This window comes from Dermacentor variabilis, chromosome 2 (genome assembly GCF_050947875.1).
Source record: "Dermacentor variabilis isolate Ectoservices chromosome 2, ASM5094787v1, whole genome shotgun sequence".
Lineage (NCBI taxonomy): Eukaryota > Metazoa > Arthropoda > Arachnida > Ixodida > Ixodidae > Dermacentor > Dermacentor variabilis.
The window spans coordinates 1,045,647-1,066,487 of NC_134569.1; the positions used below are offsets into that span (position 1 = coordinate 1,045,647).

The window sequence follows — 20,841 nt, forward strand, 5'->3', positions numbered from 1 at the left end:
AGTTGTTTGCTTGAAATCAGGGGTACAATCAGAACTTGATGGCAACCAAAGGTCAGTGGAATGCCTTGCATTGGGCGCTCACAGGAAAAATACAAGTGAAGTTATGCAGGGTGATATGGGCTGGACAAGTTTTGAAGGGAGGGAAGCTCAGAGTAAAATTGGTTTTGAACGACTGGGGAATATGAAAGAAAGTAAATGTGTTGCGAACATGTTTAATTATTTGTGCATGAAAAGATTGACTCATTGTAGAGGAAAAGAACTAGGAAGCTTACCAGCAAGTATGCGACCGGTATGGTAAGGAACATGGCAACAAAGAACGTCAAACGCAATGTCCATGAGGCTGAGACAATCTCATGGGTGGCGCTAATGGAAAAAACCTGCTATGAGTAGCTACCTAAAAAGAAAAAAATGAAATCAGGAAAGAAATAATTTGAAGGGGGCACAACACCGCTACAGGAATGGTGCACTCACCCTTAGTAATGTTTCTGGTGGCCATGCTGACGATTGTGCCCGTGGCTGCGTGCTTGGCAGCTTCAATGACTGCTGCTGCATGCACTGTGGATGCGTCAATAAGCTGGCTTCCCCCGGACCTATTCGACTATTGGACCCCACCAGTGCTTTTTGGCTGGACTTCCCACGTTTGCTGGCAACCTGGAACTACGTCTACTGCTTCCGTTATCAATCTCGGCCTCAGTCTACATAAGGATTCCTCGGCAAGCACTTCACTGGGGCACAACACCACTGCAGAAATGGCGCACTCACCCTTAATAATGTTTCAGGTGGCCGTGCTGACGATTATGCCCGTGGCTGCGTGCCCGGCAGCTTCAATGACTGATGCTGCATGCACTGCGGATGCGTCAACAAGCTGGCCTCCCCCGGATCTATTCGACTATTGGACGCCACCAGTGCTTTTTCGCTGGACTTCCCACATTTGCTGGCAACCTGGAACTATGTCTATCGCTTCCGCTATCAATCTCGGCCGCAGTCTGCATAAGGATTCCTTGGCAAGCACTTCACTGGGGCACAACACCGCTGCAGGAATGGTGCACTCACCCTTAATAATGTTTCAGGTTAGATACCTTGATTGTTTTTCCGTTTGGAGTAGCAACTGTTGCCTATTCGGGGTGTTGTGCCCCACTGAGCTCTCTAACTTGTGCAAGCATTGTAGCAGCTGTGTAGCAATATGTGTTAAAATAATGGCTCTGCTTCTATCTGGTGATGTCGAGACAAATCCAGGACCTTCTACCAAAGAATTGTTAACTACTGTTTTAGAAACCGTAACAAGGATTGAAAGCGGGCAGGCAGATATGTGTAGTGATTTACACGTGCTTAAGCACTGGCAAGCATCTGTGAACGTGGGACTGCAACAGCTATCTTCAAGAAGACGTGTTCTTGAGGTTGACACGTCATCGCTGAAAAAAAAAAAAAGCAAGGTGCATTGCACTCCGCTCGTCTGAAGCTATTAATTCAATATCTGAGCAAATTAAGACTATTGAATCAAGATGCGATGATACGGAAAATCGAATAAGGTGATGTAATCTCCTCTTTTTTGGCATCCCCAATGATTCCAATGATACAGGGTCAGCGTCAGAAGACGAAGTCATTGCTGTTTGTTCAAAAGAGCTTGGCATTGCAGTTGAATCTTCGCAAGTTGACCGTGCGAATCATCTTGGCAAATATCAAGTGGGTAAATGTAGACTGATTATTACTAAATTCACCTTCTTCAAGGATAAGCAAAGAGTAATTGAAAAAGGTTATAAGTTCAAAAATACAAATTTTGCTGTTCGCGAAGACTTTTCATTGCAAACACGAGTAGCCAGAAGAACGTTAATAGAATTTGCAAAGTCCAAAGATGTGCCGTTTAAGTTAGCCATTGATAAACTGCAGATAGAGAATACCGTGTTCACTTACTGTGCTGACACTGACAGCGTTATTCAATCATCTAGACAGCAGTTTCAAAAGCCAGCAGTCTCATCAGATTGTCATCCACCTCGTAATCCAAGTGTCTATAACGCTGTAGCGCAGATTTTGATATCTTTCACGAATATGCACAGTTTACTCTCAAAACGTGTCGAAGTTTGCTTGCATCTAGAGAACAGCAATTGTGATATTCTACTACTCACAGAAACATGGCTCCACTCCGATATCACTGATGACGAAGTCCTACAACCATCAGTTGACTACAGCATCTATCATAAAGGCAGGGATGCAAGAAGGGGGGGCCGGGTATTAATAGCCGTAAAAAAAACATTACTGCCTTTCCACTTGAAATTGCAAGCCCACTTGAAATAACTTGGGCCTGCGATCCATCTTCGTATTCTCAGGTTATTTGGAATATGTTATCAACCACCAGACAGCACATAAACGTTCACGTCTTATCTGTATGAAAATCTTTGCGAAATTACTACGAAATTTCCTAAAGCTAGCATATTCTTATTTGGTGATTTTAATTACCCCGAAATTGACTGGGCTAACCTAACGTCACCCTGCCAACACTCCAACGATTTCGTAGTGCTTGCACCAGACTTTTCTCTAGTGCAAATGATTTAGGAACCCATCAGTGGCAATAATGTTTTTGACCTCATTTTCACATCCATCCCTGAAACAGTTGCATCAGTTTCTTTGATGCCTGGTTTTAGTGATCATCTACTTGTTAACCTTACAATAGAACTACCCTTATACAAATGCACTACGACACCTAAGTGCACATTTAATTATAAAAAGGCTGATTTCACTACCATCAACATAGGTTTAGAGAATTTCTACAGCTCGTTCATACGTAATTTTGTTTCCCGACCTGTTGAGGAAAACTGGAAACTCTTTAAGGAAACACTAATGCAGCTTACACATGCTCATATTCCGCTAATTCACTTCCGGGTGAATTGTTCAAAATTATGGTATCACAGGACGCTACGCTCATTAAAAAATAAAAAGAAACACCTGTTCAGAATTGCTGAGAGGCAAGGAACCGCAGTGGCATGGTTAAAACATAAAGAGTCCGAAAAAGATTATTGCTGTAACATTCGTAGCACTAAGCACAAATTCTTTTCACATGACCACCAATTCATGATACAAGATAACCCTAAAAAATTCTGGGCAGTGATTTCCCCTCGAAAAAACTCGGGCTGAATTTCACTCCAAGACAATACCGGAGCACCTATTTCAGAAAAATCCTCAGTTGCTTTTAATAATTTTTTTATCTCAGTGTTTACACGCGAGGATTACTCTACCATTCCCGCAATCGCAGACGTAAACTACAGGTATATGGCACCAATAAAGATTTGATGCCTCCGGCATCTCATCTCCAATTAAGAAACTAAAGGTCTCTACCTCAGCCGGCGTTGATGGTATAAATAATAAAATTATAAAGCATACATCCACATATACAGCCCCCATCCTATCACACATTTTTGAGCAATCCTTATCCACAGGGGAACTACCATGTGACTGGAAAATCGAGAAAATCATTCCCATCTTTAAGTCTGGTGATAAAAGTAAGATAAGTAATTACCGACCCATATCATTAACAAGCGCTCCATGTAAATTACTAGATCATGTCATAGCATCTAATATTGTGCAGAACTTAGAAGCTAACAATTTCTTTTATCCAAAGCAACACGGTTTTAGGAAAGGACTTTCCTGTGAGACTTGTCACGTGGTGGTGACGTTAAGAACACAGTAGCAATACTGTGAAAGGCAAAACTAGATTTTATTGGGCGAACCTGTGCCCACAAAACAGGCTACACTTATAGCACAACGAAAGCGGCGAACAGAGTCTGCGATCGTCGGAAATCTGATGAGCGGGTCAAGCGCGTCGGCTTTTATAGAGCAGTCGTCGAATGTTCCAGACTAATCGTTTGGACCCGCGTGCCTTCCACAAAGTTCTACACCATTCGCGTTACGCGATGAAGTCAGATAACACAAGGTTCGGCGACAACAGACAGCCGGGTAGAAGCATCGATAACTTTCCAGAAACGTCGGATACATGCAGGCGCGTCCGTCGCTGTGCGATTACAGTTGTTAAGCGGCGAAACGTGGTCGCCCGATAAAGATAAGCACACGTGTCAACACCCCCCTCTTAAAAAGCATCGACCCGATGCTGCATACAGACGAAAGTAATAAAGAACACCCGTAGCAAAGAAAACAATAAAATAAGGAAGTTCGTCAGCGTCCGTAAAAGGGTTTCAGACGCACCACGTGGACCACTTCAGATCGTGCGCGGCGCCGCTGTGAATGTGAAATTCTGTCTGGCACGACCTCATAGTCCAGTGCGCCAATACGTCGAATGACCTTGTAGGGTCCGAAATAGCGGCGCAATAGTTTCTCACTCAGACCTCGTCGGCGTATCGGTGTCCAAACCCAAACACGGTCGTCGGGTTGGTACTCGACGAAGCGTCGTCGGAGGTTGTAGTGTAGGCTGTCGGTCCTCTGTTGGTTTTTGATCCGTAGGCGGGCGAGCTGTCGGGCTTCTTCGGCGCGCTGCAGATAGCTAGCGACGTCAACATTCTCTTCGTCAGTGACGTGGGGCAGCATGGCGTCGAGCGTCGTTGTTGGGATCCTGCCGTAAACCAGCTTAAACGGCGTGATCTGTGTTGTTTCTTGCACTGCCGTGTTGTAAGCGAAGGTTACATACGGCAGGACCGCGTCCCACGTCTTGTGCTCGACGTCGACGTACATTGCTAGCATGTCGGCGAGGGTCTTGTTTTGGCGCTCCGTGAGACCATTCTTCTGCGGATGGTAGGCAGTTGTCCTCCTGTGGCTTGTCTGGCTATACTGCAGAATGGCCTGGGTGAGCTCTGCTGTAAAAGCCGTCCCTCTGTCGGTGATGAGGGCTTCTGGAGCACCATGTCGCAGCAGGATGTTCTCGACGAAAAATTTCGCCACTTCGGCTGCGCTGCCTTTTGGTAGAGCTTTAGTTTCGGCGAAGCGGGTGAGATAGTCCGTCGCCACGACGATCCACTTATTCCCGGATGTTGACATCGGAAACGGCCCCAACAAATCCATCCCAATCTGCTGGAATGGTCGGCGAGGAGGTTCGATCGGCTGTAGTAATCCTGCTGGCCTTGTCGGTGGTGTCTTGCGTCGTTGACAGTCTCGGCATGTCTTGACGTAATGGGCGACGTCGGCGGTCAGACGCGGCCAGTAATACCTTTCCTGTATTCTCGACAGCGTCCGGGAGAACCCCAGGTGCCCAGCGGTTGGATCGTCGTGTAGGGCGTGCAGTATTTCTGGACGCAGCGCTGAGGGTACAACAAGAAGGTAGCTGGCGCGGACTGGTGAGAAGTTCTTCTTCACGAGCAGGTTGTTTTGTAGCGTGAACGAAGAAAACCCGCGCTTAAATGCCCTAGGGACAACGTCGGTGTTCCCTTCCAAATACTCGACGAGGCCTTTTAGCTCCGGGTCTGCTCGTTGCTGTTTAGTGAAGTCTTCCGCGCTTATTATCCCAAGGAAGGCGTCGTCGTCCTCGTCGTCTTGCGGCGGGGGATCGATGGGGGCGCGTGATAAGCAGTCGGCGTCGGAGTGTTTTCTTCCGGACTTGTATATTACCGTGACGTCATATTCTTGTAGTCTGAGGCTCCACCGCGCCAGCCGTCCTGAAGGGTCCTTTAAGTTAGCTAGCCAACACAATGCGTGGTGGTCGCTGACGACTTTGAATGGCCTGCCATAGAGGTAAGGGCGGAATTTAGCTGTAGCCCAAATGATGGCGAGGCATTCCTTTTCAGTCGTAGAATAATTGCTTTCCGCTTTTGACAGCGACCGGCTAGCATACGATATCACCCGTTCAAGTCCTTCTTTCCTCTGAACTAGGACGGCACCGAGGCCTAGGCTACTGGCGTCAGTGTGGATTTCGGTATCGGCGTCCTCGTCGAAGTGTGCAAGTACCGGCGGCGACTGCATGCGTCGTTTGAGTTCTTGAAATGCCTTGGCCTGCGGCGTTTCCCACTTGAACGCGACATCACATTTGGTTAGATGTGTTAGCGGCCAGCGATGTGTGAAAAGTCCTTGACAAAGCGCCTATAGTAGGCACACATGCCAAGAAATCTGCGCACTGCCTTCTTGTCGGTTGGCTGCGGGAACCTTGCGATGGCAGCTGTCTTCTGTGGGTCGGGGCGTACTCCTGATTTGCTGATGACGTGGCCTAGAAACAAAGCTCATCGTAAGCGAATCGGCACTTTTCCGCCTTCAGAGTGAGCCCTGATGACTTGATGGCCTCTAGTACTGTCGCAAGCCGCCTCAGGTGATCGTCGAAATTTCCGGCGAAGACGACGACGTCATCCAAGTAAACGAGACAGGTCTGCCACTTCAATCCTGCTAAAACCGTGTCCATCACGCGCTGGAACGTTGCAGGCGCCGAGCACAGTCCGAATGGCATAACCTTGAACTCGTAGAGGCCGTCTGGGGTGATGAAGGCTGTCTTTTCGCGATCTCTTTCGTCGACTTGTATTTGCCAATAGCCAGACTTGAGGTCCATTGACGAGAAGTATTTAGCGTTGCAGAGCCGATCCAGTGCGTCGTCTATCCGTGGGAGGGGGTATACGTCCTTCTTCCTGATCTTGTTCAGACGACGATAATCGACGCAGAAACGCAGGGTTCCGTCCTTTTTTTTCACCAAGACTACAGGAGATGCCCACGGGCTTTTATACGGCTGGATGATGTCGTCGCGCCGCATTTCGTCGACTTGGTGCCTTATAGCTTCGCATTCTCGCGTCGAAACTCAGTATGGGCTCTGGCGGAGAGGTCGAGCGCCCTCTTCGGTTATTATGCGATGCTTTGTGACTGGGGTTCGTCGAATTCTTGATGACGTCGAAAAGCACTCTTTGTATCGTTGAAGTAGACTTCTGAGCTGTTGTTGTTTAATCGCGGGGAGACTTGGATTTATGTCGAAGTCTGGCTCGGGAACTAAGGTCGTCAGGGTAGATGCGGCGGAATCCGAGAGGACAAACGCATTGCTGTTTTCCAGAATTTCCTCGATGTATGCGATCGTCGTGCCCTTGTTGATGTGCTTGAACTCCTGGCTGAAGTTTGTCAGCAACACTTTCGTGTTTCCTCCGTGCAGTCGAGCGATCCTTCTTGCGACGCAAATTTCACGGTCTAGCAGTAGACGTTGGTCACCTTCGATGACGCCTTCTACGTTAGCGAGTGTTTCGGTACCGACCGAAATAACAATGCTGGAGCGAGGCGGGATGCTCACTTCATGTTCGAGCACACTCAAGGCGTGGTGACTACGAGGGCTCTCCGGCGGTATCGCATGATCTTCTGACAGCGTTATGGACTTCGACTTCAGGTCGATGACTGCGCCGTGTTGGTTGAGGAAGTCCATGCCGAGAATGACGTCTCGTGAACACTATTGGAGGATAACGAAGGTGACAGGGTAAGTGCGGTCGTGAATGGTAATTCTTGCCGTGCACATTCCTGTCGGCGTAATCAGGTGTCCTCCAGCGGTCCGAATTTGAGGGCCTTCCCATGCAGTTTTAACCTTCTTTAACTGGACGGCGATGTGTCCACTCATGACTGAGTAATTGGCGCCTGTGTCGACTAAGGCGGTGACTGTGTGGCCGTCTAGAAGCACGTCGAGGTCGGTGGTTCTTTGTCTTGCATTGCAGTTGGGTCTTGGCGTCGGATCACGGCTGCGTCGTGTTGAACTGAAGCTGGTACGTCGCATCGTCAAGTCGTCTTTCGTCGGTGTAGTCTTGGCTTCTTGACTTCCTCGGGATGGCGGCGTGTCGTTATTATGTCGTCGAGATGGTTTCTTCGGCGTCTTCGTCGGCGGCGGAGGATCTTCGTCAGTTCGACGAACAGCAACCGCACCTCCATCGGTTGCTGCCTTTAGTTTTCCGGATATGGGTTCGCTGACCGGCCCCGGGCTGGGCCAGTGTATGGTCGGCGCTGCGGCGACAGGTAGCAGCCTGCTGATGGCGAACGCGACGGTCGTCGAGAGCTCCACTGAGTAGCGGCGAGGTAGTCGGCGATATCCCGGGGGCGTTCACCTTGCTGCGGGCGCGGAGCGTTCACGGCGAAACCTCGCAGTCCCATCTCCCGGTATGGACATCGTCGGTAGACGTGACCCGCTTCTCCGCAGTGGTAGCAGAGCGGGCGGTGATCAGGAGCGCGCCAAATGTCCGTCGTCCTCGCGTAGGTGCGCTGGATGACGGGTGGTCGTGCTGGCTGCGGCGGCGGCCAACGACGGAACTGCGGCGTGACAGGGCCCTGGCGCGATCGCGGAGGGGGACCTTGACGGCGCGCGACGGCGGTGTAGGTCATCGCTTGCAGCTGAGGCTGCGGCGATTCAGGGGCTACTCCAAGCTGTTGTTAGATCTCCTCACGCACGGCGTCGGCAATCGAAGCCACTTGAGGCTGTGATGATGGGAACAGCTTTTGTAGCTCCTCCCGCACGACAGCTCGGATAGTCTCGCGTAGGTCGTCGGTGGCCAGTGATTGAACCCCGGCGTAGTTTGTATAGTTCGTGCGGCGATCGAATTGCCGGTTCCGGATGTCGAGTGTCTTCTCAATGTTCATCGCCTCACGAAGAAACTTGTCGACGGTCTTCGGTGGGCTTCTTACCATCCCGGCGAAAAGTTCCTCCTTTACACCACGCATCAGTAAGCGGAATTTCTTCTCCTCGGCCATATCCGGGTCGGCGTGGCGGAACAAACGGCTCATTTCTTCCGTAAAGATGGCGACATTCTCGTTTGGCAGCTGCACTCGGGCGTCCAGCATAGCTTCAGCCCTTTCCTTGCGCACGACGCTTGTAAAGGTGCATAGGCAGCAGATACGGAACAGGTCCCACGTTGTCAAGGTCGATTCCCTGTTCTCAAACCAAGTTCTGGCGGTGTCTTCTAAGGCGAAGTAGACATGCCGCAGCTTCTCGTCGGAGTCCCAGTTGTTGAATGTTGCGATTTGATCGTAGGTCTCCAGCCATGATTCCGGGTCTTCAGTCGCTGCTCCATGGAAGGTTGGTGGGTCCCGAGGTTGTTGTAGGATAACGGGGGACGCTGGGGCAGCCATTGGGGTTGTCTTGACCGCGATCTTCTTTGTCGTCTCAGGTAGAAGTCCGTGCTCTGGGGGCAGTCCTTGCAGTCTGCGGCTAGCACGCTGGTCTTGGGCGATGTTGGTTCTGTCCTCGTGCTTCGGGCTTGGATCGCGGCTTTGCGGGGGCGTTCGGTACATGAACGCACAAGCACCTCCACCAGATGTCACGTGGTGGTGATGTTAAGAACACAGTAGCAATACTGTGAAAGGCAAAACTAGATTTTATTGGGCGAACCTGTGCCCACAAAACAGGCTACATTTATAGCATAACGAAAGCGGCGAACAGAGTCGGCGATCGTCGGAAATCTGATCAGCGGGTCAAGCGCGTCGGCTTTTATAGAGCAGTCGTCGAATGTTCCAGACTAATCGTTTGGACCCGCGTGCCTTCCACAAAGTTCTACACCATTCGCGTTACGCGATGAAATCAGATAACACAAGGTTCGGCGACAACAGACAGCCGGGTAGAAGCATTGATAACTTTCCAGAAACGTCGGATACATGCAGGCGCGTCCGTCGCTGTGCGATTGCAGTTGTTAAGCAGCGAAACGTGGTCGCCTGATAAAGATAAGCCCACGTGTCAGACTCAACTAATCGAATTCACTAACAAGCTTTTCACATACATAGACAATGGTTTCCAGATTGATAGTATCTTTATTGACTTTGCCAAAGCTGCCAAAGCTTTTGATCGCGTTCCCCACTCTAGATTAATAGCCAAATTATAATCATTACATTTAGGTAGCCTTACAATATCATGGATAAGGAACTTCCTCACATCCCGCAAACAGTTTACATTTACTGACAATCACTCATCTTCCCTGGCTGATGTGTCATCTGGTGTACCTCAAGGTAGCGTGCTGGGTCCGCTATTGTTTCTCATCTACATAAATGATTTGCCATCCAACATAACATCAACAGTCAGATTATTTGCTGACGATTGTGTAGTTTATCGCCAAATTAAAACACCCGACGACCACATTGCTCTTCAAAAAGATGTAGATAAAATTACAAACTGGTGCACGCTATGGCAAATGTCACTAAATACAGAAAAATGCTAATTAATGACCATCAGCCGCAAGAAAACTAACTCTCTTTACACTTACTCGCTAAATAACAGTGTTGTCACTGTCACCCCCTTGTACAAATATCTCAGTATTCATATTACAACAAACTTATCATGGAAAGCGCATATAAAACATGGTTCAGCAAAAGCATCTAGCACACTTGGTTACCTAAAACGAAACCTACGTGAAGCCCCTTCAGCCACTCGTGAAATAGTGTACAGAACCTTTGTTCGTCCCCAGCTCGAATTCGCTTCCGCCATCTGGTCGCCACATCAGGAATATTTTATAAATTTTCTCGAATCTGTTCAAAACCATGCCACACATTTAATCGCAAAAGATTACAGTAGGCATTCTAGCGTTACTGCTATAAAGAAATCACTATCACTCCCATCTCTTGAATCTAGGACGATAGCTCTGCTTTGCTTACTGCGCAAAATCACTCACAGTCAACACGCAACTACATCACCCCTTTCCTGCCCATTTCGCACATCTCGCCGCTTATATAACGCACACAGTTTCACACGTGTGTATGGCCACACAAATGCATTTAACAAATCTGCATTACCTCTGGCAATAGCAGCTTGGAATGTTCTTCCAAGCCACATTGTTGAAATTAATGATCTGGACTTGTTTAGAAAAACATTTAAAAAATTGATTCCATAGTTATGCGCACATGTTTCATTTGTACCATGTGACTTGGCTGTCGTCATTATCGCTCCTTGCAAGCAGTTTATAAATATACATGCGTTTGCAGTTCTTTGCCAGGAGTTCGATGAGCCATGTGCATTTCTGATCGTACAGAGCGTTGTTGTTGTTCTTCGTTTGCTTGATGTTAATCGGCGTCTTTCTAGTCGATTTTTTTTTTCAATTGTTTGATTTGTTGTTAGCTACGTTCTCCTGTTCTCGCCACATGTTTCTCTTACCCTCCTCACACAACACTCCATTTTGGAGCCTGTGAGGTATGTGTATAGGTAGTTCAAAGGGAAGGTCCTTACTATTTGAAGTGAGATCAAAATACCTTAAAACACGTAGTTATAAAGTCAGGCACAGCAAGGAAGGAGAAGCATGTGCTTGCTGCAGCAAAGCTAGGGAAATGATGGAACAAGTTTTGTTGGAATGTGAAGATATCTGCCCAGCTGGCAGCTTAGAGTCCTCTGGCCTTCTTGAAGCCCTTGGGTTGAGGGATAGCAGGGGGAAAGTAAATATGTCCGCAATAGAGATTAGCAAGAGGCAATTGGAGGTTTGGTGGCAGAAAAGTAGGGAGACCACAAACAATGGAGGCCTACAAAAAGTTCCCAGTAGTGGTTCAGAAAGCTTAAAGCTGGGAATTCTTTGGGTGTGTGCTTAAAAAAAAAAAAACTAGCTAGGACATTAGACAAAATAAGAACAAGAGTTTGGTAGCGCAACCCACCACCCCGTTTGAACAGGGACACGCACAGCATACATACCATCCAGAACCCGACTGTGTCGATACAAGCGCTCCCCAACGTCAACCCGATGTGGCGATCGTGCCCACAGCACCCGAACGCCGCAATTTGCAGAATGGCACCGCGTCGGCTGGGACTGCTGTTTCGGTACAAGGTTTGTCCAGGTCCACAGGACGAACCGAAATGATAAAGCGACATGGACAGAGGGAACAGCGACAAAAGCAGCTAATATTTTGTAGGGTGCAGAAGCATGTGCAAAGATCGGGCCAGTTAGCCACCGATAGGCACGCAGATCATGTTGGATACACGTCCGCTGGTGACTAAAGTTACGGTTTGGTGCCGAGTCGACGCATATCTATTTGCAGGAGTCATGCGACGCTCTGAAAGCTGACGAGCCGTCTCGCAAACGAAAGCGAGAGAGGGCGGTTGAACGAGAAGTTGGGGGGGGGGGGGGGGGGGCTAGTGAGCGTTGCATACTTGCCATGACCCTCCATATTTCAGATTCTTGGACAGGTGGCAAACCGCACTGAATGTGGGGACGAACGCCAGCTACGTACAGAGCACTGGTCGTGCGGTCTGCCCAGTCGATAGTACCGACAATCTGCATGATGGACGAAAGATCCGTCGCCCAGATTGCCCTTACGATAACTCACTTGCCGTAAAGTTGGGATAACTGTTTTGCATTTTGGAGGAAAATGGGAAAGCAAAACTTTCTATGCAGTAAATAAAAGATTTCTGAAAAAATTGACTGACAATTACGTTTCTTGTTAATTTGATCTTTTAGCACAGCTGCTGCCTTATTTCAACAGGCAGCCACATACAGAACACGCAGTGCCGAACGGAGGCGGTTCTGTGTTTCGGATTGGGCAGCACACACCGCGATTCGCCGCTATATGCGGCTTGGGCACTACTACGGTCGTTACTGCTCCCACAGAAACATTGGTGATGCATTTACAAGGTACATCGCCGTAAGGCGCGAGAAAGCTATGATCTGCCACAACTGACTTAGCACGAGCGCTGCAGGTGCGAGACAGTCTGTCCGACACAGCGGTGGCCAAATCGGGCATCAGTGCCCACTGCTTCACCTATATTACTGCAGCGGCAGTGAGCATTTGAGCGTAAACAAACTCGACCCCGCTCCGCAATGCCGGCACGCCTAGGGACAAACGCCTACAAGAAAGCTCTTCCGTAGTGCCTAGGCAGTGTCATCCATTCAAGGAGCAAAAGCGTCCAGATTTTTTCTCTTGCCCCCGCTCTTACTCACGCCTGCTCACAAATGGCTGGCGATCCCTCAAATGAATGTCTCGTGTGAATCACGTGCGAGGTGGCAAGGAGCGCCCGCTGCCGGCACCGCGGCTGAGCCGCGACAGTGGGAGAAGGGATGGTGAAGGTGGAGTGGACGGTAGTGGCGAGAGTCACCGCAACTGCGCTACGCAGAGGAAGGGGACGAGAGGATAGGCGAGAACACGTGATTTGGTGTTATAGGACAAGGGGCATAGAGTTTCCTACAATATACTAGAGTGAACTGATGCTCCAGTCGTTGTCCTACCATGCAAATGATGGGAAGTACATAGACTTGTCTGATCTTCATGCTTGCGGATTCAGACGTTCTTGTGGCTTTGTATATTACGCTATGTAAATCTTATTGTCGTAAGTTTCAGAACAATCTATACTCTTCGAGGTGCAGATGACGCCTTGAACACGCACAGTCACTACTAATTGCAACGATTGAGCTTATCGAGGTGGCCAAATCGAAACGCGCCAAGTGTCTCAAGGCATCTCATGCCCGCGATAAATTCATAAGGGCGTGTCACATCGCTTGTCTGTACATTGGTTTAATGGTTTCAATATCCGGCTTCTGTGCTAGAGCTCCTTTGTTCAAATCCTGCAGTCGGACAATTTTAATGTTTCTGTAATTACTTATTACACAGTGTGTTGTTGAAAATGATGAGTTTACAAAGTTACAAAGCCGTTTGAAGCCAGAAGGACGAAATTTAGGCAAATCCATGTACTTCCCATTATTCCCATGCTGGCACAACCGCTACCATTGCAGCTTGTAGACACTAGCGCCAGAGTGCCTTCTAGTAATTATTGCATGAAATTGTTGCATGTCAAGGGGAGAGCATTACACCAAAACACCAGTCCACTATTAAGCCGAGAACTGAATTGGCATTCAGTGCAACACAATGCCACTAATTCATTAGTTTAAGAGGAAAAAAGGCACTTGATTCTATTCAGAAATTCTATTCATAAAAATAATATATTTCTCAGACCTTCATTTATAGAACTGAGCTGTAGTCAGTGCTGGCGTACTAATTTGGTGTTTCCTTTAATAAGAGCCGACTCTGCGTACTACAGCTGAATCTCGATAACTCAAAGGGGCCCGAAAATTTGTTTGAAAGGAAGTTCGAATTAAAGAAAGATAATTGAATGGAGGACTTACCTGGGGGCAGTGGCGCACGTGCACTGAGCTAACACCTGAGTGGGAAGCTCCAGAAGATTTATTCACACGTATTTACAAATTACAGTCAGTGATTAGGTGAATTGCTGCTCGTAATGTGATAGGAGATGGCGGTTGCATGTGTGTATAATCAAAGGAAACACGCCATGGTCCCTTGAAAATTGCCCCTTTCTAATTTCTGGTATGCTTCACCGCCTATGACTGCTGTATTGGGGCAAAGTTTTTTTTGTGTGAACCGACATACAACGCGCCACGCTTTCTTCGCTTCGAAGCCATTGGCGAGGATTACAGAGGCGGAGATGACGTCATTGCTAACAGCAGTGAATTGTTTCAATGAAAAATGTGGCACCGAACAGCAAGAAGCTTGGTAGTGAAGAGTAGCGAACGTCGAAGTAGCTAGGCCTAGCGTTGCCGCAGTGTGGCTACAGCTGCCAGCGGATCTGTGTGCGAGAGCGCTGGCTCGAGGCTGCGCGATAATCAATATGGTGGTGGTGTTAGCTTCAAGCAATGCCATTTCAGACCTAAGGTCATGGCAAGAAACTCAGGAAAGGCGGACGATGAAGGTTTTTTGTATCCATAATTTCAGACGTTCTTATACATTGACTATGGGGTACATGGCGGTGCCGCAACCCTAACAGAAGTCACTAACCCGTCACTAACAGAAGTAATCGTTGATGTGTGCCTGCACACGCCTGCGCACAAATGTTCGCCACGGCATTTTTTTTTTTTTTTTTGCGCGCAACTTTGAGGAGTCTCTCCTAACCTCTTCCTCTATGGCGAGCTCAGAGGAATGCTGGTCGGAGGCGCTGCCGAGAGCATTGTAGGAGTGCAGTATTTTCAATTTCACCGTCGCAAATGCTTGCGCTTGCGAATTTCTGGGTGTTTTCATCCTTTGGAATACACAACTTTGACAGGACCATGATGCCAGTTCGAATAAACCGAATTTTCGAATTAAGCATGTTCAAATTAACGAGATTCGACTGTATATATTGTCACAAGCTGTCATGAACCACGCCTGATGCGCAGACAACCAGATGAAAGAAAGAGAACGACGTTAGCCAAGCTGCCGCGAGACCGCTCTTCAACAACCGCGCCTATCAACCAGATTCATCTGGTTCTTCATTGAACACCTCGTGTGTAACATTTGGTGGAGCTGTGCGGGGTAATTCCCACGACCTACAACGGAGCCACCAACACAAGAGCTACGCCGAAGCCGTCTTCTCGCCGGACTTTCGCCGTCGCGCTCAATCATGGCCACAGAGCAAAATACCCTCACCAGCAGTGCCTCGGCGAGCCCAGTCCCTATCCAGCACTACCGAGAGCCACGCACGTTCTCGGCGAAGGCAGAGGAAGATGTGGATGAGTGGCTAACCCATTACGAAAGGGTAAGCCAATACAATAGCTGGAACGCTGCCAGTCAGCTTAGGAACGTTATTTTCTTCTTGGCCGGCACGGCGTTGGTATAGTATGACCACCACGCGGACATGCTAACTACATGGACACGCTTCGTTGAGGAGATCAAAAAGTGTTTCGGTGACTCGGATGCAAAGAGGAAACGTGCGGAACTCACATTAGCCCAGAGAGCTCAGGTACCCGGCGAGACTTGCACTACCTATATCGAAGAAATTTTGAAGCTGTGCCGAACCGTCAACCCTCAAATGACAGAGGAAGATAAAGTGGGGCACGTGGTAAAAGGAATAGCGGAAGACGTGTACAACTTCCTCATTGGTAAAGAGAACTTGCACACTGTATCAGAACTGATACGGCACTGCCGTACATTCGAGGCGCTGAAGACTCGCCGAATTGCACCAAAGTTTGGACGGCTGGCCAATGTAACGACTGTATCAAGTGTTGACACGAGTCCTCCACTCCCAGACCTTTCGTCTGCCATCCGCCAGATAGTCCGCGAGGAGCTCCAGCGACATGACGAACAGGCACGTTATGCGGTGCCACGTTGCAGCTCCTCCGTTTTCCGAGACACTCTTTGGGAACCCCTTCGGCTACTTGGAACCACTCGGTGAACGTCGCGGATCTTAACGGCTCCAGAGACGAACCGCATTACATTATGACTGAACCACCACGCAATGATTCGCCCCCTCAACGTTTTGATCCACGCCCACGCAACTTTCGTCCGCGAAGACTCGCCGCTACCTACGACTTTCAAGGGAAAAAGCCTCGTTGTCCTCAACCGATGTCTTCGGCAGAATACTTCAATCCGCATTCTGAAGTTCGCCCTTCGCCAGTCTGTTACTGCTGCAGCATGCCTGGCCATATAGCTAGGTACTGTAGCCAACGCCGAGCATCAAACTACGGATCGTCAGCGCCGACTATGCGGTCTAGCGGTTGTACACTGCGCACTCAGTGGCCAGGAGACTCCACTTCAGGAAGCCACTTTCGAGAGGACCGATGCACCGCTCAGGAGACCTACTTCGGAGAAGAAAGAACCCGGAACCGCTCCCCTGCCTCCGACCGTACTCTGGCGCCACCACCAGCCTTCCAAGCCTCCCGATCACCATCCCCTCGGCCGCGATTCACGTCACCATCGCGTCGGCGCTGTTTCGTGTCGCCCCCGCTGGGAAACTAGCCAGCGCGGCCGATGGAGGTGAGGTCGCTGGAAAATGTGGGCTGCCGACTCAACTGCCTCCAGCTATTTTCATGCTAAAGAATAAGGTTCATGTACTGATTGATGGGGTCTCTACAATGGCTTTAGTCGACACGGGCGCAACTGTCTCGGTCATGAGTGTGGAGTTTAAAGGCCTTCTGGGACGCAAGGTTATGTTTCGTTGGGACCAGTGCACAAGTTTCCGTAGAGTCAGTGGTGAATCATTATACCCGGTTGGTGTGTGTAACGTGGATGTGTCTTTGGGTGGGAAAGTTTTTAATGCAGAGTTTACTGTTCTTCCTCGCTCCTCGCATGACGTGATTCTGGGGATTGACTTTTTGCAATTGTGTGGTGCGAATGTTGGCTGCCGCACGGGAGAGCTCATTGTCGACACCAGTGTTTCACCTGTGCTCTTTGAAGGTGAAGCTTGCCCGGAGAGTGTGTTGTGCATGTCTGAGGATACAGTTGTGCCCGCGTTATCCGCGATGCGCGTTGCCGTCGCCTGTTCATCTCCGACTCCCGTCTCCTTCGATGCTGCAGTGGAACCTGTACATCAGAACTGCCTCAAGAAAAACGTGTTAATTCCGCACTGCGTGGTCTCAGTGACCAATGGATGCGCGGGGCTGTGGGCGCTAAACTGTTCCACTGAAGCGGCAGTGCTACCTCAAGGCCAAAAGATTCCCACGTTTAAGGAAGACTCGCCCATATCGGTGGCAGTACTTACAGAGCTCCCTGATGGAGGAGCAACCAGTATATCGAGCTCCGGGAGCTCGAAGATACTTTCCATGATTGATAAGTCACTCAGTGATCACGAGCGTCGAGTTTTGATGGCCCTGCTTACGAGACATACCTCGGTATTCGACTTTGTGCAGCACGATAGCCCGCCATCAATTCCTGCGTCCAGAACTCGTCACCGCATCAACACAGGAGCCGCCCAGCCAATCCGACAAAAACCCTATCGTGTATCCCCGTCAGAACGCAAGATAATCAGCGATCAGGTCCAAGAAATGCTATGCCAAGGCGTCATTAGAGAATCATCTAGTCCTTGGGCAGCCCCCGTGATATTGGTGAAGAAGGAAGACGGTACGTGGCGGTTCTGTGTTGATTACCGTCGCCTAAACGCCGTTACTAAGAAAGATGTATATCCGCTCCCACGAATTGACGACGCCATCGACTGTCTCTTTGCAGCATCTTACTTTTCCTCAATCGATTTACGGTCAGGTTACTGGCAAATTCCTATACACAAGGACGACAGAGAAAAGACAGCATTTGTAACACCCGACGGACTATTCGAGTTTAACGTGATGCCTTTCGGGTTGTGTAACGCACCCGCAACATTTGAAAGGTTCATGGACACGATATTACGCGGCTTAAAATGGGAAGTTTGCATGTGCTACTTAGACGACGTTGTGATCTTCGGCCGAACGTTTAGTGAGCACAACAAACGTTTGGATTTGGTCTTGAACTGCTTGGAGAAAGCGAGTCTTGTGCTCAATTAAAGAAAATGCCATTTTGGGGAACGACAAACTCTTGTGCTAGGCCATCTGGTCGCTAAAGAAGGCATCCGACCAGATCCACAAAAGACTGCTGCCTTAAAAGCATTTAGAGTACCCAACTCTGTCAAGCAGTTAAGAAGTTTCTTGGGCTTTTGCTCCTATTTTCGCCGATTCATTCCCCGGTTTGCTGACATGGCTCATCCCCTTACACGCCTTCTCCAAAAAGGCATTCCCTTTGAGTGGACTGCAGATTGCGACTCATCGTTTCGCCAGCTCAAGTTCCTGTTGACATCCCAACCAATTCTTCGCCACTTTGATCCTTCGTCACCAACTGAGATTCACACCAATGCCAGCGGCGTAGGCATCGGTGCTGTGCTAGTTCAGCGTGTTGGTGACAGTGAGCATGTGATATATCATGCTAGCCGGTCCTTGAGCTGCTCCGAGCGCAATTACACAGTCACCGAACAAGAGTGTCTGGCGGTCATCTTCGCCGTGCAACGGTTTCGTTTCGTATCTCTATGGGCACCCCTTCACTGCGATAACAGATCATCATTCGCTATGCTGGCTTGTGAATCTGTGGGATCCTTCAGGACGACTAGCGCTATGGGCCCTCCGTCTACAGGAATACGATTTCGTTATTTGCTACAAAAGTGGCCGGCGACATGCTGACGCTGATTGTCTCTCTCGGATGCCACTTCAAACAACTGAATGTGATGCGGACAGTTTTTATGAATACATCGCTTATGTGTCCCCGGAATTTCCGGATATGGGTACTGTCATATCCGAGCAGCACAAGGACGAGAGCTTACAACCACTCTTCGCGGCAGCACAGGAGTCACCTGCAGGCAGTCGCTTTCCCCTACGTGATGGTGGCGCGCTGTATAAGAAGAGCTACTTGACTACCGGTGCACGCTACCTTTTAGTTGTCCCCAAGAACCTTCGCCACCAAGTATTACACGCCATGCACGATGACCTAACTTCCAGTCATCTTGGTTCCACATGTACACTCTACCGGGCTCAAGAACGTTTTTACTGGCCTAAGATGCGGAAAGATATCGAACGGTACGTCGCCAGCTGCTCTCAATGCCAGCGCTACAAGCGTCCGCCACAAGCGCCACATGGCCTGCTTCAACCAGTTCCCCCTTCTAGCGTCCCCTTTGAGCAAGTTGGTATAGATCTTCTGGGCCCTTTCCCGCGATCCTCCAAGGGTAATCGTTGGGTAATCTTTTGCGTAGATCACCTTACCCACTACTGTGAGATCGCCGCATTGCCATCGGCCACAGCTACAGAAGTTTCTATCTTCTTGCTGGCTAACGTTATACTCCGACATGGACCTTCTCGCATAGTAATCAGCGATCGTGGGCGACAGTTTACTGCAGACGTGGTTGAAGAAACCCTTCGTCTGTGTTCATGTAGCTTCCGCCATTCTACGCCCTACCATCCACAAACTAATTGTCTGGTCGAGCGCACAAACAGGACGCTTGCCAACATGCTGTCCATGTACGTCGATTCAGCACACAAGAATTGGGACAGCATCTTGCCTTTCATTACCTATGCCTTCAATACCGCGAGACACGAGACCACTGGTTACTCACCATTTTTCCTTCTGTATGCTCGTCCCCCGCGCTACACCCTCGACACCATATTTCCCTACTTCGTTCATGACAATGAATCAATTGATGAGATCCTATGTCGAGCAGAAGAAGCGCGACGCCTCGCTAGGCTTCGCACCCTAGCATCGCAGGACCGGTCAAAGATACGCTATGACGGGCGTCACCGTCACGTTTACTTCGATCCTGGTGACCTTGTGTGGCTCTGGACGCCGTTGCGGAAGCGTGGCTTGTGCCAGAAGTTTCTTGCCCACTACGTCGGCCCTTACGTTATTCTGGAGCGCCTCAGCGACGTAAACTACCGCATTGCGCGTCTCATGAGCAGTGGACGACGCTCGGCCAAGGCTGAAGTGACACACGTCGCGCGTCTGAGGCGTTACAACCCACGAGATGACTGACTCGCTCGGCAGGCTTCGTCTGCCAGCGGGGAAATGTCACAAGCTGTCATGAACCACGCCTGACGCGCAGACAACCAGATGAAAGAAAGAGGAGAATGACGTTAGCCAAGCTGCCGCGAGACCGCTCTTCAACAACCGCGCCTATCAACCAGATTCATCTGGTTCTGCATTGAACACCTCGTGTGTAACAATATATTGAGTTCTATGCACTTATATTACTGATAGCTCGCTACGTTCTTATGCAATGCTAGAAGACTCCCGCGCATGTGCAGCACTGCATTTTCTTGCCCGAAATTTGTAAGCAGGGTGTCTACCACACGGGAAAACCGGGAATTCTCAGGGAATTTGAATAGTCTGGAAATACTCTGGGAAAATTCATGGAATTTTTGCTTCTATCAGGGAAAATTAGCTGTACTTTTATTGAAAGGTTGTGTTAATGCTGGCTCCAGTAACAGACGTATCGCAACAAATCGTCGTTGATGCCGTGTCACCGGCACAATGTATTGCCAGACTCGTTAACGACCAATTTTCCAGAAGCCCGATTTTTCGGACATGCCCGATAATTCGCGCGGCTTCGCGGCAGCACCACATACTCCATACAGTCAATGTATATTGCCCTGACTGCAGGTCTGAAATGGAATTAAAGTCACCACGCTGTAGCCACCACCGCACAATGTTAGGCCTAGCTGCTTCTACATTCGCTAGCTTCTTGCCGTGCGGTGCCATGTTTTTCATTGAAAGAATTCGCCGCTGTCA

The 20,841-nt window shown here is 49.2% G+C and overlaps 1 protein-coding gene across 3 annotated transcripts in view; it reads left to right on the plus strand.

The window, feature by feature from the left end:
- Positions 1–20,841, plus strand: part of LOC142571285 (golgin-45) — a 125,062-nt gene that overhangs the window by 74,525 nt on the left and 29,696 nt on the right. Inside the window, exon 7 of one of the 3 annotated variants that reach the window (XM_075679523.1) lies at positions 780–1,472. The exons of 1 other annotated variant lie outside the window; for it this stretch is intronic. In XM_075679523.1, the coding sequence (XP_075535638.1) occupies positions 780–1,457 (678 nt within the window). In that variant the 3' untranslated portion in view covers positions 1,458–1,472. Of the gene's footprint in view, positions 1–779; positions 1,473–12,019; positions 12,181–20,841 lie in introns of those variants that run through there. One more of the 3 variants, XM_075679525.1, reaches the window with a different exon arrangement.